Here is a 22300-nt window from a genome sequence, read left to right as displayed (position 1 = left end):
GATTATTTCATCATCTCCTGTAGGTATCCCAAGAATAAGGAACTTCATTACATCTACATGACAAGAGTGGATTTCCAAAGAGATTCCTTTAGAAAAGAATTCATAAAAAAAAGTCTGCCCCAAAGGTGAGTTCAACTCTCACAGTGACCAAACTTAAACTTCTGGCAGATTTGAAATGCCAACTTTTTCTGACTTCCAGCCATTGGGGATTCAAAATATGGAAGGCCATTGTATTAGTTTCCTGTGGTGGCTGTAACAAATTACCACAGAGTTGGTGGCATAAAACAAGATAAATTTATTCTCTTACAGTTCTGGAGACCAGAAAGTCCAAAATCAGATTCACTAGGCTGAATCCAAGGTGGCAGCAGCGCCGTGCTTCCTGTGGATGCTTTAGGGGAGAATTGGTTCCTTGCCTCTTCTAGTTTCTGGTGGCTGCTGATGTTCCTTGGCTCAAGGCCATACCACCCCAGTCTTCAATGCCAGCAACTTTGAATCTCTGTCTGCTCATCTTCACATGGCTTTCTCCTCTGTGTGTGTTTGTATCAAATCTCCCTCTGCCTCCCTCTTATAAGTATACATGTGGTTACATTTAGGACCCACCTGGATAATTCAGGATAATCTCCCCATCTCAAATCCTTAACTTAATCAAATCTGCAAAGATGTCATCATATAAGGTAACATTCACAATTCCAAGAATTAGGACCTAATATCTTTGAGTGGCCATTATTTAGCCTTCCACACCCAGTCCCAACACACGATGAATCATTTTGCTTAATGATTAAAAAAACAGAAGCTTTACAGGTCTGCTCATTTTTCAACAAGTAGCCGGGAGCCCCTGTGAGGTTCCAGGCACTGGGGATAGAATGCAAAAGCAGACAGGCCCCTTGCCCTTGGGAGGCTCACAGTCCACTGGGAAAATAGAAATAATCAACAAATCACACAAACAAATGTCAAAATACAACTGTGTCAAGAAACACAAAGAATTACAGGGCTCTGAATCTTGGGGAAGTGAGTGGGGGTTAACCCAAGACAGGCAGATCTTGGAAAGCACCCCTGAGGAAGCGGCATTCAAGTTAATGTTTGAAGGATAAATAGGGTTAACTGAGTGAAAAGAGGAAGAGAATGCAAAGCAGAGGGGAGAGAATGTAGAAAGGACCGACGACCAGAAAGAACAAGACAAGTACAATAAAATAAAATGAGAATGGTGAGGCAGACGCACGGTGTGAGCCAGGAGCGGAGAGGGGCTCATCCCGGGACTGGGCAGATCCTGATGAGGAATTGGTTCTCTAGGTTAAGGAGAAGTCCTTGAGGTACCCTCAAATTCAGGTTTGACAAGATCGCTCCAGCTGTGAGTTGAGAAAGGGTGGGTGATGGGAGCAGAGTGGGTGTGGGCAGACTAGCTATTTTATTTTTATTTTAACAGTGGAGAGCTAAAATGTCACATCATCCATTTTGAAAGATTTCTATTTGCTTGGCCTTTCCAGACACCCAAGCCCTGCTCCCAAGCTTGGGAAGCCACCTCTCTCTTAGTCCTAGAATTCTCATGAATGGCTCTGTCACAGCAGCTCCCCTTCTAACCTTTAATTGCTGCCCCCACCCCCATTACATATCCTGATGTTAGGGACCAGTCTCATTCATCTTGGTATCTATTCCAACCTGCACTTCAGGGCTTGACACATGGCAGTCTATGCATGAGTGAGAGGGAAAAGAGAAAATCACAATTACTGATCTTCCTTTCTCAGGGTAGGAAGAAAGGGCATGGCCGGCTTGGGTCCTTAGAGTGACGGGCAACATTAGTGCAAGTGCCCCTCTGTAAAGTCCAGGTTCACAGCACAATAAGACCACCATAAAACATGTCCAAACAGAATTGGGAGAGCAAAGAGGATGACGGCAAGAGAGCAGAGGAACATCACTAGGTCAGGAGGTCAGAAAACCCAGAACACTAGAGTTCAAAGGAGGGAATCTGGTTGCGGAAATTCTTCCCAGACAAATTCTTGGGAATTGGGACCCACATCGGAAACAGAACATGTATGCAATCTTGGTACAGAGGATTGGGTCTGTTTAAAGAGCCCAAATGAGATAAACAGAAGTAAGAGCCTAAAAATCTTTATTGGTAATAAATGATTACAAAAATGAAAAATGTTAATATGTAGTGATGTTTGGTTTCCTTGCATCTATTTGGTATCTTCCTCCAAATTAGACTATGTTATATATCAAAAAAAATTCTATAAAGTGTGTCTAATCTGAAATAGAGTAAAGAAGTAGGTCATTTTTCCAGATATTTGTTGTCAAGATTCGGACTGGAATCCAGGACTCCTAACTCCTGAAATTTACTTCTTTCTACTAAGCTATTCAGTCCCCAACAGAGCCAACATTGGGTTCATTGTGCAGACTCCCAATTAATCACAGTAGAAAACACTATTTGCCAAGTGAAAATCTTATATTTTGAATTCTTAATCCCTCCACCAGCTGAGTTTACCACAAAGACATGAATATATAATTGAGACATAAAGAAAACATGCCACCAAATTAAACTGTCCTAATTTTAAATCAATAAATTTTTTCCCAAATAACATGAAATGAAGATCTCTCGAAAGAAAAATGTGCTCCAACAACTCCAGGAGCATTTCACCACGGAGCTGAACTCCAGCGGAAGCCAATTAGATTTCATATCGACGTTAGACACTAATTTACCACAGACGACGTTCAAGGGGAATATAAGTCTTAAGATATATTCCAAGTGGTGACACCTCAAAGCCTAAATTAGCCCGGAGACATGTGACACACTGAGTCTCCTCAGTGCATATGGGTTCTCAGGTACCCGTGAGAGGTGGCTGCCGGCGATGGGCCAGTCTCACAGTTCATAAGGGCTGTGGACCCCTTCCTGCAGCCCTTGTTCACCCTTAGCAGCATCCTCGCCCTCTCCAGTACAATAACCATGATGACAGAGCAAAAACCCCCAGGACCACATACTGTACTTGCTAGTGTACAAAGAAATGCACCTTAACTATACTGTGGAAAAAGAATCATTATTGTGACTGCAATTATAAAACATATATTGTTGTGCTTTTAAAAACTGACCTAGTTGATGTGTCAATTATATTTCAAAAAAAAAAAAATGACCTGGTGGAAGAAGTGTCTTTGGCAATCTTTCCCCTTTGCATCTTTACTATGCAAGGGACACAGACCCCGTTGGGTTTGGATATATTCTTTCCTTCCAATACTTCTTCCTTCCTCCCAAGATTTATTGACCCTGGTACTTGTCATTTTCTATTTCACTGATAGCCTTCTGGATGTTTGTCCTTTGCCAAAACAATCTAATGTAACTTTCCTTGAGGAAGAGAAGTGTTGTCCTTCTGAATATCAAGAAAAACCAAGCCTGTGTTGAAAACCTACACGACTCCAAGGCCGATTGCCTCTCATTGAGCTCCTTCCTGGGCACACAGGACATCTAACCTAGAGGCAGCCTATCTTTCTGGATGTGTGTCCAGTGATTTCACCCCAGGAACCCTGCTGAGTGATCACTTTAGCATTCTCACTCTTCCTCCAAGATGTCATGCAGTTTCAGATGTTCAAGCTTTGCACACGCCATTGCTCCTGCCTGGGATGCCTTCTCCTCTCCAGACCCCCTGAAAAATCCTACTCACCGGTGAAGACCCCGGGGAAATGCACCCTTGCAGATATGCCTAATCTTGCAGATAGATTCAATTATCCCCTTTCAGTGTATTCATAGCATTTATGTGTATAAGCATCCTAATCCTTGTTACCTTATCAGAGAGTTATTTGTTAATATAGTGGTCTCTTCTGCTAGACAGGGCAGAAACTTTCTCTGAATCACTGTGTCCCCAGTGCCTGGTTTCAAAATACTTCAGCTGACAATCCTCAATTGGGCAACAGAAGGACTAAGAGACTTAGTTACCAACTTCTCTCCATGCCCTAAGAAGCTGGGTATTTCAATTTTAGCAAGAAGAGAAGAATTGGCAGAGATTTTGAGGGTTTTTTTGTGTACCTAAGAGCCCTCTTGCAACAGGTATGGCATTCAGATCAATGATGCTCTCCTTGATACCATTTTATATACAACCTATAGGCGCGACCTACTGAAACCATTCGAAATGTGATAATGAGGGGTTTTTTGGACATATTCTAGGAGTAGCCAGATCTGTATCAGTGGGTCTTGAGACCACAGAGAGACCTCATGCAATCCTTAATTAAGACTATTTGCTTCTATTTTAGCTTGAATAAATCACAGGGAGCTTCTGATATGGGAATGAGAGTTTAAAGGAATGTATCCAGGAAGTGCTGCTTATTCAGGGTCTGATGCTTGCCCTTTTCCCCAAATAAAATGACAACCTGTCTCACCTGGAGGCTGCAGGGATATATAGGATCCAGGAGGAATCAGAGCCACTTTTCTCAATCCTATGGTATTGGATTCAGAGGCAGCTCAGACTCCCTGGGGAAAACCACCTAAGGGCTGAGAATTCTGTGGTTGCTTAAAGACTTTGCCCTGGGACCCCTAACTGCTCACCTGTGGGGATGCTGCCTGACTCCTGTAAGTGTTTGCTGAGAAGCGGTAGGGTCACTGGAGCTTTCTGCTTCCTTAGAGCCATGAGTGGTGTGAAGGGCTTGGATAGGAGAACCCTATTTTTATTTACTGTTCTGACCAGGAAGCACCAGGAGGCAGATGCCAAGTTTTCCATACTGCTTAGAAAACATGAGGAGCCTCCCTAGCCATACCAGAAGGCACAGAAAATGTCATTATTAAACCAATATGACTTTTATTATAACAATTTGCTCAGGTTACTTTAGTCTAATGGACTCTACCCTACTTGGCTTTGCAGACAGATGATGTTTCTGTGGGTTTACTGAAATGTTAGTAAGCCCACTAACAAAGTGTGTCCCTTCATTGTCAGTAACTGCATCAAGACATTTAAAAATTCACCAGGTAGAACCGAGTTGCCTCATTTGCATGCTTTCCAAATCCTGTAAATCAGTTTCAAGTAAAATGCTCTACTTCCTTGTCATTCTCCAGGGTGTTTAGAGAACACTCGAATTTTTAATGGAATTTACTTTCCTGACTTTTTGAAAGTTCTGTCAAATTCAGATGCACAGTCTTATGACCAGACCGAATGTGCATTTTCATCTATTTTTTGAATGGGGCAGAAGAAGAGAGAGAATTTGGAAAGCAGTGTGGGATGGCAAATGTGACCTACTGTCACACAGGGCCACTGAAACCTGAAGAACACAGATGTACTCAGAAGGTGATTTCTGTTGATTCAGAGCTGCATGGGGATGTTTCCCCCACCATGGACTCAACAAAGACGGAGCTTGAATGGAAATTAGTTGGTGCAAAGGTCTTCTCAGCTCCACAGGAGCCTCGCAGTGCCAGGAGGGCATGTTGTGTTCTGGGTGATGTGGCTGGAGAGACAGAAATCTTTGCTTTCAATGTAAGGATTAAAGCACATTATTCTCTTTGAAATGTTGTATTTCAAATTTCCTTTTGTTCAGGTTCGGGGTTGGGTGGGGGCTATGGAGTGTACGCATTTAGAAATTAAAAGTTATCGTTCCTGTTCTCTTAATCGTAATAATGAGTTTGGCTTCACAAGGTTAATTAATTATTCAGGATGGGAAAGCAACAGGATTAAACATATCAGGCAGATAAGAGGAGGGGGTTCCGAACAGGAAGACAATGAAAGGTAAACACAGGGCTGGGACTGCTCAAGCGCTATTGCTTGCAGGTCACCTGCCTGTGCTGGATATCTCCCTGGCCCGGTCCCTTCCTCTGCAGAATTCCACTAACACAGGGAATGGACGGCAGTGTCCTGGTGTCTTGCTCTCATTCCTGTTCCAATCCACAGACATTAGTGTTTCTCCCTTTCACATGAGCTTCAGAGCTGTTTGACTCCAAAAGGCAGGTAATTAACTATCAAACAATAGCAGGGATTTTCAGATTAGTTCTGCCTAGGAAGAAACAGGAAAACTCATTTACACCAAACAAAAGGGAGGGGTGATTAGATGTTCCTATGACAAAAGAGAGACCTAGATAGGGCCTGGAAAACTAATAAAGAAGAAAGAAGCTTTTATTATTATTATAGTTGTTATTATACTAATATCCCCATTTTTATAAGCGCTGTATTCTACCTCTCCCTATCTTGCAAACATGACTCTAAGTGAGATTAAAGCCCCGCAGATGTACCACCCATTCCTCCTCGCTCAATAAGAGGACCTTCCCTAGTGCTCTGCAGACCACCTGAGCAGTTTGCTGCACCACCACACAAGGGCTTTTAGAAATACAATTAGGGCTTTTGAGATGCCTTCCATGCTGTCCTTAATTTGGCAAACGATTCAGTCCCATGGAGCATTTTATTCACTCTGGCTTTCTAAGATGCAGCCTCTTCCAAGGGAACGGTGGAGACAGGGGTACGCCCATTTTAGGTATTCGGAGAAGCTTGGTCTGACAGCAAGATCAAGAAGGAAAGATTAAAATACGCAGCCAGACTGCAGTAGCAGCCACTTATTAACTACACTCATAAAACAGAACACCCTAAGGTCCAAGGGATGGAAATCACTAGACCCAAATTTTAATAAATCTTAGATGATCTCCCTTACCTTGCCCTAAAAGATTATGCTCTGGCTGCCTAAGTGAGCATGCAAATCTATGAGCGGTATTTCTTACTTTTCACAAACTCATTTTAAACGGAGGATTCAAGGCATCTTACAATCAAGAAGTCCAAGTATCAGAATTCCTTCACCTCTGCTGCCACATGACGCTTTACCACATAACGCTTTAGAAGAGTTAGCATCAACCTCCCCTGGGGCAGGAATCTCAGTGTTCTGCTGGACTCACCTCCCCCATTCCCACATTTACCCAGTCATCAAATTCTGTGTATTCTCCTTTGGTTACATTTTCAGACTCTGGACATTTTGTCTGTCCTGGCTAACAGAAGAACTCCAGTCCTCCACGTTTTTCAATAATTCTCTCTTGTCTTTAAAAGACTACCATCTTTTCTTATTTTCATCTTCTCTCCAAAATTACATTCTCTTTTCCACATCATACCTGGCTCTTCAGGTCAATGAAATCCACTCTTCCTTTAATACGTGCTGGCCCATATGGTGGTCACTTACAGCACTGTCCAATAGAAACTTCTATGATACTAGGAATATTCTATTTCCGTACTGTCCAATACAGTAACCACTGGTCACATGTGGCTATTGAAGCACTTGAAATGTAGCTAGTGTGACTGAAGAAGTAAATTTTAAATTTTATTTGGATTTATCTTTTTTAATATTTTTATTGAGGTTATATATATATAACATTGTGTAAATTTCAGGTGTACATTATTATACATCAGTTTCTATATAGACTGCCTTGTGTTCACCACTAATAGTCTAGTTTTTATCTGTCATTGTACATATGTGCCCCTTTACTCTTTTCACCCCCACCTCCACCCCCTTCCCCTCTGGTAATCACTACTCTGTTCTCCTTATCCATGTGCTTGTTTATCTTCCACATATGAGTGAAACCATACGATGTTTGTCTTTCTCTGTCTGGCTTATTTCGCTTAGCATAATACCCTCAAGGTCCATTCATGTTGTCGCAAGTGGCATGATTTTTTTCATTTTTATGGCTGAGTAGTATTCCATTGTATATATATACCACATCTTCTTTATCCATTCATCTGTTGATGGACACTTGAGTTGCTTCCATGTCTTGGCTATCGTGAATAATGCTGCAATAAACACAGGGAGGCATCAATCTCTTTGAATTGTTGATTTCATGTTCTTTGGATAAATACCCAGTAGTGGGATAGCTGGATCATATGGTATTTCTATTTTTAATTTTTTGAGAAATCTCTATACTGTTTCTCCATAGTGGCTGCACCAGTTTGCACTCCCACCAGCAGTGTATGAGGGTTCCCTTTTCTCCACATCCTCTCCAGCACTTGTTACTTTTTGGTCTTGTTACTTATAGCCATTCTGAGAGGTGTAAGGTGATATCCCATTGTAGTTTTGATTTCCCTAACAATTAGTGATGTTGAACATCTTTCCATGTGCCTGTCAGCCATCTGTAATATCTTCTTTGGAAAAATGTCTGTTTATATCCTCTGCCCATTTTTTTTTTTTTTTAAGATTTTATTTATTTATTTTTCCCCCCAAAGCCCCAGTAGATAGTTGTGTGTCACAGCTGCACATCCTTCTAGTTGCTGTATGTGGGACGCGGCCTCAGCATGGCCGGACAAGCAGCGCGTCGGTGCGAGCCCGGGATCCGAACCCGGGTCGCCAGCAGTGGAGTGCGCGCACCTAACCGCTAAGCCACGGGGCCGGCCCAGCCTCTGCCCATTTTTTGATCGGGTTGTTTGTTTTTTTGTTGTTGAGTTGTGTGAGTACTTTATATACTTTGGAAATTAATCCCTTGTCGGATATATGATTTGAAAATATTTTCTCCCAGTTGGTAGGTTTTAGCTAATTTAAATTTTAATTTTAAATAGCGACTGTGGTGAGTAGCTACTTAACTCAGCTTTCCTGACCCTTCCCCCCCCCTCTTCCTGCCTCCAGCCCCTGATGCCTTCCCCTCCACTTTCCTCCCACACTGGCTCCAGGGCAACTCTCCTCCCCAAGGTTGTCCCTTGTTCCTGGCTTGCCTAAGAGACTTGCCCCACATGATTGCCTAGGCTCTGTCTGCAGCTCTGAGCCTACTCCTCCCTCCATGCTAACCTTGGACAGTGAAAATCAGAAGCACCACCACCTTCTTTCTGCAGGCTAGTCTTTCGTCCCTGACCATGCAGGCTGCGTTCTCTGTGACACTCACCCTTACTCTGCCGGGTGCTCTCTCCATGGCTCTACTTAACAGCCGCTCCTCCACCCCTATACTTCCCACTGCAAGGACTCCCCACTCCAGCCTAGGACAGACAGACCCCAGTCCACACTCCAGTCACTTGAACAGCGCTGCTGGGACCTTCGGAAACTACCCCCACCCCCAGCAGCATGGGAAATGTTTAGGAGAATTTAGGTAGCCCTAGAGCTATCTGCCTCAAAAAGTAAAGAGAGAATACAGTCCAATAGCAACAGGTAGTGAGAAAAGAAGAGATGGACCCACTAAAAAAAAAGAAACAAACAGGGGCCGGCCCAGTGGCATAGTGGTTAAGTTCGTGCACTCCACTTCATCGGCCTGGGGTTCACAGGTTCGGATCCCAGGCATGGACCTACACACCACTTATCAACAAGCTGTGGCAGGTGTCCCACATATAAAGTAGAGGAAGGTGGGCACAGATGTTAGCCCAGGGCCAATCTTCCTCAGCAAAAAGAGGAGGATTGGCAATAGATGTTAGCTCAGGGCTAATCTTCCTCACCAAAAAAATTTAAAAAGGCACAAGCATTTCCCTTTCTCCTTTATTATAGGAATATAAAGTGTTATTAGCAAATTTTTAAAATATCCTAGAGAACAAAGCACACATCTAGAACTTGCTACAAATGAAAGGCTGTCCTAAGAGTTGGAAGGACTGAAGATGATAGTTACAGCTAAAGCTCTGGAAAACATGAACCAAGGAAAGTCTCCAGCTCTTCACCCCGTGCTTGAGTTAGAGAACAGACCAGTATGTAGCAGCACTGGGAAATTTGGCTGCCACGTAAACGGACCAGGCTGATTTCTGTGAAGGTTATTTCTGCATTCTATTAAAACATCTAATCAGATAACAGAGGGGTAAGGGACCCACATTGCAGGTGTTTCCAGGAGTTTGGACCAAGTCAGTGCCCAGGAAGGATTCAGCCAACAGCAGCTATACTCCCAGAAGCTAAATTCCTGGGGATGACTTGGGCAAACATTATACAACTCCATTTTCTCCATGCGAACGGAACTAACTCTTCAAGGCAGCCTTTTACTCATCTTCATGTGCTGAGTGCTTGGCCAGGGTACCTGTACCAGAGTTGTTTCTCAGGGATGACTTACTGCATGAATGAATGAAGACATGAATAAGTGCATGCACAGAGGGCCGAAGAGTTTGATTCTTAGGCTGATGCAAAGGTGACATCACAGCTGTCCGCAAGAACTACACACATTGAATCACAACCATAGAGAAGATCCAATGCAAAGACCTAGCGGGGTGGAAGGGGTATTTGATAGTAAGGGAAAAGACATAAGCCCAGACCTTAAGCTGTGGCATGATACAATGGAAATGCCATTACCTTCCTTCTGTGTGGGCTTATTTATATATGAAGCTGACTGTATACACACGAATACACATACTCACGGGCAGAATATCAGTTCAGTTCTTTCTGCTCCTGCTATTGCGTGTGTGTGTGTGTTTGTGCTTAATGATCATAATACCATGTTGAACACTTAATATGCCTAACTTTCATTCTGGCAGCATTCTACTCAGGGTTGACTAGCAACTTCAACAAAATCCAGACAGTCAGCTTCTGCTAGGGAAATTAGGATTTATGTTCGGTACAATAAATGATCCCAAGGTAAATACATTTCTCTTTTTTTTAATCCTGGATGGTGATGTATCCTCTTTCCAATACAGAAACAGGGGAGTCTGGCTCTCTTTAGTTTGCCTGATTGCTTTTAAGAGGGAGGACAGGTTTGCTCTGAAAAACTCTGGTCTTCTATTCATTAAAGTGTCAATAATGCTCAGTCCAGGCATATCGACAGCAGATTAGCTTAGGCTGAGTCTGTGTACAAGACCAGTGCATTTTTTAACCCAGCTTGTTTCCAGATCAATACACCTATCAGCATTCAAAAATTAGCCCAAGATGAGATTCCAATACTTGAGGTGGTATGTCATGATAAGAGGGCATCTAGCCAAGTCACTCATGTAAACACCAAGCTGGGGAGTTTTCCATTAGCTGGCACATGAGCGAAGGTGGATGTAGACCCCATCCCCTTTCTGCCTCCCATCTCCCCACCCCCACACACACTCAGCCTTCTCTCTCTGAGCCTATATAAGACCTCTGGGCTACAATTCCAGCCATTTGCTTCAATAAGCATTTATTAAATGTTCACTTTGTATAAGACACTCTCCCAGGTGTTTAGGGCAGAAGTGTGTGTGTGTGGTGGGGGAGGGCTTAAGAAAAAAGAATGACATAAACATGGTTCTTATTTTCAAGGAGACTTCGGCATTTTTCACTCTTCCTTTCATTTTCTAGTTCCATGAAGGTCCTGCTTCCTAAAGCAAATGTCTGTAATAGTGCATCGGTCCTAATATCTCTTTGTCATTGCTGGATATTCTGTTCTCAAGAATAAGGGGGGTGGTATGGAGCAAGAGGGGACACAGGGAATGGCTTCTAAAGCACCTGTGGTATAGACTGTAGATGATGCCACTAGAGCATTCACCAAACCTCCTCACTATAGAATGGCGGTTCTCAAACATCTTCTGACCAATTATCCACAATCAAAAATGTATTTTATCTTAAAAACTTACACACACTGAAACAAAAATCTCATGTAACAATACCTACTCTGCTTCTGTAATACACTTTGATACTTCCAAGCAATTCCATTTCCTTTAAAAAATGCCATTTGCAGGGCCGGCTCCGTGGCTTAGCGGTTAAGTGCGCGCGCTCTGATGCTGGCGGCCCGGGTTTGGATCCCGGGCGCGCCCCGAGGCACCACTTCTCCGTCCAGCGCGAGGCCGAGTCCCACGTACAGCAACTAGAAGGATGTGAACCTATGACATACAACTATCTGCTGGGGCTTTGGGGGGAAAAAATGAATAAATAAAATCTTTAAAAAAAAAAAAATGCCATTTGCACCCAGCAGTTTGAAAAATACCCATTTATAGAACAAATCAAAGAAAAAGCTATCATAATTTCCTTTTGGACAGAAAGAACAAGGTAAAAAAAATAAAAACAACTTAGCATGACCAAGCTTTGCCATACCACGAGGGGCTCGAGCATCCCACCGGCACAATCCCCGACCAGAGCCAGGGCCCACGTTGCTCCTGTGTAGCTGTGTCCTGGTACCCTCCTCGCTCACCCACTCTCGCTGTGCACAGTTCCCAGCCATGATGCAAGCTGTGCTTTCTCCTGCCTTCCTGCAGCTAGCTTTCCCCAATTCTCCAGGCTCATTTGTGTTCTCCCTTCTTAAGCCACCTTCCTATCCCTTGTTTCTCTGACCAGTCACCCAACAACTCTGCCATTTCCTTGGACACTGACAAGGAGGGGCAGCTGAAGGAGCTTCTGGAAGAGGATTTTATTGCCCTGGACCTGCCATTTAGCTGGATGATGGGATCTGGGAATCAGAGTGGGAAAGAAACACTAAACGGGAGCCAGGCTCCACCACTTGGGGCTTAAGCTACCAAGGCGATAAAACGAGGTATTTGGTCCACTGCAAAAGATGTTTAAAAGTTAAAAAATAACAACAGTATTAAAAATAATAACAATAGCTAACACTTAAATAGGCCCTCTTCTAAGTGTCTGGCACATTAGTACCTGTAAAATTTAATCCTCACCACAGATCCTCATAACATCGACTCCATTTTACAGAAGGAGACCCTGAGGCACAGTTAATAACTTGATCAAGGTCTCATAGCCACTAAGCTGCCAAATCTGATTCTGAGCTCTTCCTCCCTAATTAGGAATCTGCCCACTATGGTTAAGTGTTGTCTGAATGCCTCAGGGCCAGTCCTGCTTCATGGGGAATAGGGGAGCACATTCTCAGGGCCTCAGAAACCCAGAGATGGCAGAACCAAGAGAGACGCAAAAACAAAACAAATACACGGGCCTCAGAAGCTGGGGTGGGCACAGAAGTAGAGGAGGGCAATTGGGCTGCAACCAAAATATGGAGAATCAGACCCAGGTATTAAAGGGGAGATGTGGTATCAGAAACCCAGGGCTGGGAGATAAGAGAAGATGCAAGTGAGCTGGAAACAATGGAGGGGGCTGTGAAGGATGCGTCCCAGGAGGTGTTTAGAGCATCTGCGCTGGGCTGTGCTTTCTTTGGGGCTGCGCGAGGGTATGGCATATGTGTAGTGCCAGAAGAGCTAAAATGCTGGTCTCAAAATAAAGCAAGCTCAGAATTGGATGGAACCTAAAGCAATTTAGAGGAGGAAAAAGTCAAGGAAAGCAATAATTAGAAGATAATTTTCTGAGAAAATATATTATTGGAACAAAAGCAAAAAAAGAAAAGAAAAAATCCTCGTCCTACTGAATGGGAAAATTATTTGAAAATCCAGCATCTAATGGCAAAATGACAATTAGGAAGTTATCCTGGTCAGATGGAACAAATAGAACTCATCTCTGTTGAGAATCACAGAAAAAGTGTTTAATACAGGCCCTGCCAGCCACCCACCCAGACCACCCAGCCACGCCCTGCCTACCTTGCACAATGAGGTGGACCCGCGAGGTCTTTGGGTGGTTGTCCGTCTGCACAGAGCAGGTGTACGGGCCCTCGTCATACACATCCACATTCTGGATCTCGATGCTATACTGGGTTTGCGTGTTGCTCAGAAGGACCACACGTGGGTCCAGACACCACTTGTCATTCCCAGCATAGAGGATGGTGCTGCGGTTTAGCCAGGCCACCCGAGTGACCCGGTTGTCAATCGTGCACCTGGAGGGAAGATCAGATGGATACATCAAGGGATTGGAGAGAAAATGGGAGCCATCCGAGTGAGGTCTTCAGGGCAGGGCTAGGATGACTTGTTATCCTGCCTTGTCTTTGCTCCCTGCCCACACACATGTCCTTTGATTTGTCATGGGTAGTAATTTCTGGAATTTGGTGGCAGAGGTCTTATGGGATTACAGCCTCAGAATATTTGCTGTCAGACTTCTGGGTCCTGAGAATTCCAGGGCTTCTGAAACCACCTGAGCACAGGACTATTGATTATTGAGGCCTAATTATTTAATAGTTACAACCTGGAGGCATCATCCATAGGCAGAATGGCTGGCCCCTTGGAACACTACCAGCCCACCCTTTGCTCGAGAACTTCCATGATGTGGATGATAAGAATTCCTCACATTACTCCCTGAGTGTTTGGGGTGTAATAAGTCATTCAATACTTATGACAGCTATATGAGGAAAGTTTTACTGGTAAAAAGGAAGCGAAAAACAGAAAGACTAAATAATTCTCCCAAGTCACACAGACAATATGTGCTAGATCAGAGACCCAGATTTTAACTACTAAACATTATTCCTCTCATCTCAGAATAGCAAATTCCGACAGAAGGCTTCTGAAGTGGAAACTAAATATGGACCACCGCCATTGCTATTTATCTTCATTATATCCAGGGGCAGAAATGTTCAATTACTGCTAGACTAAAGCCATTTTCGAAAACCTCAAAACTGTTTGCACATGTAAAAATAGATGTTCTTTCTTTTATTTTTGCATCTGGAGTCCCCAAATTGTGAAGCTCCCTTCTCTTTTCCTACACTTTCAAATTTCCCAGCTCCTCTCGCCAAGTCCTCATCATATCTGTCTGTATTCACTTCCCTCTCTCGCTACACCAAGTATGTTCTATGGCTTTAGGTTAAATTCACAAACACAGTGTCCTGATCCTAACTATAATGCTGGAAATAGCAATGTAGCACGGTATGTATAACGAAGCCTCAAATTTATACATTCTTTTGCAGTCTACAAAGTACTTTTACATCCACACTGTCTCATTTGATTCTCGCAGCAAGTCTGTGAGGTAGATGATCTTACTCAACTCTACTTTAAAGTAAGACTCCAGGGTTTGGAATGCTCTGGTGGCTTGTCCCAGATTGGAGAGCTAGGAAGTGAAGGAGTCAGACCTCTCAGCCAGTTCGTCTAATTCCTGGTCCTGTGTGCTCCTCAGAATGTGCAAAGGTGAACTTCTCAGCGGGGAGGAACAATTGCTTCTCCTGAATTCTCAAAATGGTCTGTGACCATAAAAAGTCTAAGAACTGCTGCTGAGCACACCAGCTTCCCCAGGCGGTCCCTCTTGAGATGAGATATCCTGTACTGTGCATCCTTTCCGCTTGTACTTGTGTAAATGTCACACGATCGCTGCAGGGCCACTCAGGCACAGGTGGGAAGCCTAGCTGAGAGTCCTGTAGGGAAAACTGCTCAACCAGAAACACCTTTGTCTGGTGTCCAGCAAGTTTTGTGCTGCTTATTGTGTTTTCTGGACAATGTGGGATGGAAATGATAAAACTTAACTAGGGGGAGAGCAGGGGAGTATTTCTGGCAGTGGGCATGGACCACCTGCATCAGAATCATATGAGGGGTTTGTTACAGATTCTTAGTCTCACCTCCTGTGTCACCAATTCAGAATCTTTGGGAACCCTCAAATATGAATTTCTAATGATATCCCAGTTGGGTCATATACACACCAAAGTTTGAAAAACACGGGGGTAGAGCAGTGTATCCAGGATCAGCTACATAATTTGTGGAGCTCGGTAAAAAATGCAAATGCAGAGCCCTTTGTTCAAGCATTATTAAGAATTTCAAGATGGTGAGAGCAGAGCATTCAACCAAGGGCAGGATCATTCTGAGTGCAGGGCCCTGTGTGAATAAGCACACCCATTCAGGATCTCAAAATTTACCATACTTACAAATTTCCTTGGGATCTTACTGAAATGCACATTCTGATTTGGTAAGTCTGGGGCGTGGCCTGAGACTCTACATTTTTAGTAATCCCCCAAGTGATACCAATGCTGATGGCCCCTAGACCATTCCCTAAGTCACATAAATCTCGCTGTGAATCATATGCACATTAGGGTTTGAGAAGCACTATGTGAAAGTGTGGTCAGAAAACCAGCAGCTCAGCATCAACTGGGAGCTTGTTAGAAATGCAGAATCTCAGGCCACACTTCAGTTGTAATGAACCGGAATCCGCGCTTTAATAGAATCTCTGAGTGACTAGAATGCACGTGGTCTAGAGTGTACCCTAAGACTTCCTTTTGGCTTTGATGACAATACCCAGAGTATACTCTGAGGGTGAACGAGAGGTAGAGAAGTGCAGCCAATAGAGGAAGCACCTCATGTCGCACCTTCCTGGCAGACCTGATGCTCTTCCTCTCAGGCTACTTCACCTGAGATATGGATATGGAACCACAATGGTTTGAAATCCCTTAAGAACAACACACTCCACAGCTTGATTTGCTAGTAATGTACCTGGGATGTTATTCGTATTAATAACCTTATGGGTGGTCCCTGTTCTACATTTTGCTTGGATCCAAGCAGAGAAATTGGTGAAATTCATATTCATGGCTAATGTTTATTGAACGCACATTATATATACATATGCTTGGCACTGTGTAGGCCTATTTTATACACTACTTTATCATCTCAAAAACTTGGTTGGGTTCACCGATTATTGCCTATTTACAGATGGGGTTAACTGAGGCTTAGAAATATCCAAGTTGACTAAGATCACACCGATATTAAGCTGCAGAAACAAGATTCAGACCCAGTTTTTTTTTTTCTTTCAAATTCAGTGTTCTCGAATGTCCTTACAGGGCCTCCCAAAAGGCTCTATAATATTTAGATTCAGTGTACATCAGAATCACCAGGAAGCCCTGATAAAACACAGATTGCTGGGCCCCTGCCTCGTCCAGAGACCACACTTTGAAAACCATTAACTTAGACATCTGGTTTCTGAGGAAGTGAAAGCAGTGGAGCAAGTGGGCACTAGCAACTGACTCTTGTTTGAAACTATTTTCCACTACTTTACACGAGAGAGTTTTCTTGTAACCAATATGTTCTGCGAAGCCAGAAGCAGAGTCCGAGTTATTTTTCCCTCCAGCAGCTGAAATTTGACCAGATACCAGGTGAACGGCCTGCCATGGTGCAGGGATGCTGATCAACAACCTCTAAACTGCTTGAATAATTGTTTGTGATGCCCACAACGGGGGCATCACCGCTTGATGGACACGAGAGGACTGTCCTGGGCTTCCATGAGACTGGCTCATTATTAGAAATTGACTGAAACGGAAGCAGTCCCACCACACTGCACTGCACTCATAGGGCCAAAGATGTTCATGTGCAGAAACACTGATGCTCTGAATGCCGCCAACTTCCGCACGGTTATGCGGCCCCTGTGATACACTACAATGGAAAGTTGGCATAGCTTCAGCTGTGGTTTTGGGCACTTCCAAGGTCATATTTAGATGTCCAAACTGTCACTGCTGCATATCAGTCTTGCTGAGTCTCCATGGAATTAACGCTAGCTTCTGCAGAGATAGATCACAAAGGTAACTTGGCAGCCAGCTCCTGTCACCTCCTCATACCTGCCCCCATCTATCTATCTCATTTATCCAGTCTCCACAACAATGCAGAGGAGACAATTCTCACAGGTTTAATAAAAAAAGCAAAAACGAGCATAATTGCTCTCTCAGCCAGAGTGAATACTCAGGATGGTGAGGAGTCTGTAGAAGATTATGGTGGGAAACGCAGGCAACAGGCTCCCCTTTTTCAGAGACAGCCCTTAACATAGTTCTACAAAATTACTCCTAAAACACACCATGATATTTCATCCTCCTCAGGAAGGTGATTAACTGTATGATTAACCAGGAGTAAGTAAGGTTTCAAACTCAACTGTCCCTGACTAACCCAAGTAAGTGCAGCAGGAGTAGGCTGCTTGTCATCGGGGAGACAGTCACAGGTCAGCATGAGGCAGGCAGGGAAGAGAAATGGAGAGGTAGAAAGGGGTATAAGTGCCTTGCCCAAACCTTGAAAGTTTCTCAACTTAGCCCCCACAATCTTGACATACACTAAGCTCCCACCTCGAGCATCCTCTCCGCCCATCCTGCTACACATACAAAGAACAGAGGAACAACCTTTGCACACCTAAGGCTTCTAGATTGAGCCCTGGAACTCCCAACTCCCCAAACTCTGAACATCTCTCAACTCTGAACGCCTCCTGTCCTCCAGCCTCAATGCTGTCTTCACTTACTTCCATACTGCAGCCCTCCAGCCAGTGGCCATCAGCCTTGGGTGTGTGTGTGAATGGCCCTCCCCTCCCACCAGGCCTACAGCTCTCCCCTCCTGCATGCAGCCCCCATGGACAGCCCATGGCCTGGTCTATGGAACATCCTGGCAGCATCCAGACAGAGAGACAGAGTCTGGGGAGGATGCTTGTTTACCATTTCACTGCTGAGCCACAGTGCCCTTCTTAGTCTGTGTGTCTGCCTGCACGCTGTTCTTTTTCTTGGAGAAGTTTCTCCTTAAAGAGAAGAGGCCTGGTCTATTTCAACACATATTATCCAGGGTGTCTGGCCTGCATGGATTGTCAATGCATTCTCTTTGATGATAAAAAGCCTCATGTGTAGTTGACCAGAAGACGACTAGTGACAAGTGCCCATGCTGGACCTTGCACCTGAGCACAGCATCTGTGGAGAAAGTTGCCATACCTGTTATTTTCTGCAGCTGCACCAAGTGTGCCAAAGCTCTAAAAACGCAGCCCTCTGTGTCCTTAATCTCTTGCTGATGAACAGTGGCTTTATTATCCTTGCTGCATTTATACATAGAGGAACAGCAAAAACGATTAAGCAAGCCCCGGATGAGTACTGCAGAGATAAAGCCATGAAAGTATGGACTCAGGCCTCAAACTACTTTTGGATTTGAGAAGAGATGAGAGAGAGAGAGGTCTGGAAATTGGAAGAAAAATAGAGCAAAATATATGTGCTTGGAACTTGGAACCTTCTAAACATAGACAAAGAAAGTGTTGAAAAAAAGAGAAGGATTATTGAAGAAAGAGGGAGAAATCCAGGCTTGGCCTTTCTTAAACACACCTGCCTAAAGACCCGAGGACTATAATGGATCCAGACAGTGGGTAATCCAGCCATTCCTTCTATCAAATGGTCCTTTAACTGCTTTTAAAAAGCAACACGTCTCAAGCAACGCTCAAGACTGCAGTGAAATAAGTGCTTCCGCCCTTCACAGCACCTGGTCACAGTCTCCTTTGATCACACAGAAACGCTCCAGCGGCCCCTAAGTTTGGTTCCTCTAAGCATTTGGCTTGTGCCCGCCCCTCTCCTCAAGCTTCATAAAGAAACATTACAATGTGGATGGCTCGGAAATACCGACACCCAGTTTCATGGAGTTGGCATGTGCATTTTCCAGATCTGCTTCTGGGGGAACCAGCAAACACACAAACCACGATGCTTCATCCCAGACCTGTTCAAAATTCAGATATAACTGGCACCTTAGCTCTTTAGTGTAGGAGAAGGCCTCACTAGTGGGGTTGCTAATTTTGACCCCACTGGAATCTAAACTTATGTGGACGTTTATAAAACTGGTTTGGGTCATCTGGAGGCAAAAACACTGAACTTACATTCAGTTCACGCTGGCCTCGCATCTCTCAACCACTACTGGTTTTGCTTTACATAAAAAAAACGGATGTGTGCTATGAAATCTGTCTTAGTTACGAAAATAACGACAAGGCTGATCATGCCCGGGTAGAGGTAGAAGGAGCTCTTATGCTAGAGGTGAAAGGACCAGAGTAAAAACCCAGCTGTGCACACACTGCACTGTGAGCCCACACCGCTGGTGGGACTGTAGTCTGAGGGAGGGCAGGGAAGAGGAAAGAGAACAGGCCCTGGAGTCAGACGGCTCTAATTCAAGTCCCAGCTCTGTTTTTGTCTCCTCTCAACAAGTCATCTGACCTCACTGAGTTTCATTTAACTCATCTGCAATGGAAATAACTTTTCCTCCTGCATGGGGTTAATGAGAAGATTAAATGAAACCATGCATGTAAATGCATTGTTTTGTATGTAGTAGAAACCCAACAAATAATATGATTATACAATCTATTATACATACTCTCTCTCACTCTAGGTCTATATGTCTGTAACATCGTTCACTAGATGGTAACATTTTTCTCATGTGCCCCTATACAACATTGTGTTGAGTACAAAGTAAGCACTCAATAAATATCTGTTGACTGATTAATTTTTTGATTAAAATTTTCCACCTTTCACAAACTCCTGAGAAGTAAAAGACCATGGGGCCTGTGTCTAGTAAAGGCCCAGGCTGGGAGGATAACCCTCTGTGTGTCACCAGCGACCTGCATTTACAAACACAAAATGCACACACCTCCCTCCAGGCATGCTCACTCTTGGAGAGAATCAAAAGAGTGGAGGCCATCACCTTCCAATTCTCTGATACCTTGGGGGTAAATCAAGAAGGCTTGGCTTTGTGGACCTCCGAGAAGGGTCCTCGATAAGCACACCTATCCATCTGTCCCTGCTGTCTGTGTCAAATAAAGCAGCATCATCTTAAGGCAAACTGCTGAGTTAGGTGGGCCATGACTTTTCTGAAATGAACGGCACAACATTTTGATTTGTATCGGTGACAAAAACCCAATACTAATTCAAATGCTGAAAGAGGCTTGGACTGCTCAATAGGTCATATCACATTTGTAAGCCATAGTGCCCACAAGCCATTTCTTTATTCAATAACTTGTGTTACATCCGTGTGGCGAGGAAGGACTCTAAACTCTAGCACAAGATGATCTGGGCAGTGCGGCATCTAGATTGCTCAAATGACCACAGACAAAAGCAATGGAGGCTTTTTTCCCTAGGTGACTGAAGCCAGGCAGCCCGGACGTTTCTCTTTCCATTTCTTTCCCTAACATATTCAAATAGTCCACACATAGACGAGGGTCCCTTGAACCCCTTTGTGGAGACAAACATTTCCTAGAGGAAAGAGCCCAGAAGTACTGAGAGCAAGTTCAGTGGAAATTCACTTTGGACTTGATCTGCCATTTGACCTTGGGCTTCAGCGAATGGTCTCCTGCAAGCCCCACCTCACCTCCCTCCCCTACACAGCCTGCCTCAGGCACGACAGGTACTGGGTCTACTGGACTTCCTCACACTGCTGCCTGAGCACGCTAGGCACGCTAGGCATTTTAGGATTCAGTGACTCACTTTATTTTGAATGCCCCTCCCTATTGTTTGTTAGACAAATTCCTATTTCCCTATCAAGGCCAATTTTAAATATTGTTTTGTACCCCAACTACCTTTCCTTTGCAAAATTTGTTAATCCCCCACGAATGTTCTCCAGATAGACTTTTATCGTGGTGTGAGCTAACAGCAGTCTCTTCACGCTCCATCTTCCTGCGACATGTGGAGCTCCAGGAGGGCAGGAGCGTAGAATATTTGTTTCTCTATTCCAAGTGCTCCTGGTTACTTCCAGGGCACTTTGGATCTTGTGCGAGTTAAGGTGGCCTTTGAGGTTGGAAGGAGCTGCTAAATAGAAGAGGGCAGGGCAGGGCATTTCAGGCAGAGGGAGAGCACGAGCAAAGCACAAAGGAGCTGTGAAACAGTGCTGGCATGTCTGCCGCAGGATGGGGATTTGGACTGTATGGAGTGTGAGGCTTTGATAGAAGAGAAAAGTTACAGGAGATGAGGCCAGTGAATGAGTGCACTGCTATTTCTGTGTCCCCTCAATCCACTCCAGACTGACCAGTAGGTCACATCAACAGGCTGCCCATCCTCTGGCTTCCCGTTGGGTTCAGCCAATGGCAAGCAGGGGCAGGAGATGGGGTGGAGGAGGTAGGAGAGGGGCTGCCACAGCCTGGCTATGTCCCTTTGTCAAAGAGCACAGCTCCTGGCTGGTGGCCCTCTCCACACAGCCCTCTCTCCCTGTGGGGGCTGTGATCTCCGCCTTCGATCCCTTCAGGCCTATAGGTGTTAAGGATGCCCTCCTGTACTAGCCCCGGGGCCCTATGACCATCCCCTGTGGATTTCCTACACTTTGGCTGCACCTTTGTAAATATCCACTTTATTACACTCTCCTCAAATTACCGAATTTGCGCATGCCATCTTTTCCTTGCAGTAACCCTGACTATTATTAGAGGTAGGTTGTGCAGTATGCCATATGAAAGATTTTTCACTTTATCCTGAATACATGAAGGACCACAAAACAAAAAGGAACTTTGCAACAGCTACTTCAAAAAATTCCGGACGGTTATAAAAGTCACCAAACTGGAGCTTGTCTCTTTCTTCTTCAGTGGGTGGTCTCCCTCACAGGGAAGAGGCTCAGAAGAAGAAATGGGACTGCAGCAGCTGAATCTGTCTGAAATTTCTTTTTCTTCTTTTCTTTTTCACCTGTCCTCACCAGCTGGACCATATAAAGCCCGCACCTGAGATGTGGCTTCATCTTCGAGAAGTTAGACCCAGCTTGGCAGGATATTGGTAGGGGGAATGCTAATAATTATTGTCCACTCTAGGCATTTTTCACAATTACACTTTGAAAACCAGGACTCACCCAGGTAAACTGGGATGGACAGTACATATTAGGCACATTGTACCATGCTGGAAAAGGGGTCTGGAAGTACCCGGCTCCTCAAGCCCAAGGCTGGGAGTGGCTAAGAAAGATGTACAGCCTGGCAGGCTTGT

At 44.3% G+C, this 22300-nt stretch overlaps 1 protein-coding gene across 2 annotated transcripts in view; it reads right to left on the bottom strand.

Moving 5' to 3' along the window:
- NTM (neurotrimin) overlaps positions 1–22300 on the bottom strand; it is a 405852-nt gene that overhangs the window by 168366 nt on the left and 215186 nt on the right. For both annotated transcript variants that reach the window (XM_004438483.3, XM_014793752.2), the window contains exon 2: positions 13314–13546. In XM_004438483.3, the coding sequence (XP_004438540.1) occupies positions 13314–13546 (233 nt within the window). The remainder of the gene's footprint in view (positions 1–13313; positions 13547–22300) is intronic.

This window comes from Ceratotherium simum, chromosome 7, assembly GCF_057802395.1.
Source record: "Ceratotherium simum simum isolate JZ-2026a chromosome 7, ASM5780239v1, whole genome shotgun sequence".
NCBI lineage: Eukaryota > Metazoa > Chordata > Mammalia > Perissodactyla > Rhinocerotidae > Ceratotherium > Ceratotherium simum.
This window is presented reverse-complemented; position numbering and strand designations above follow the sequence as displayed.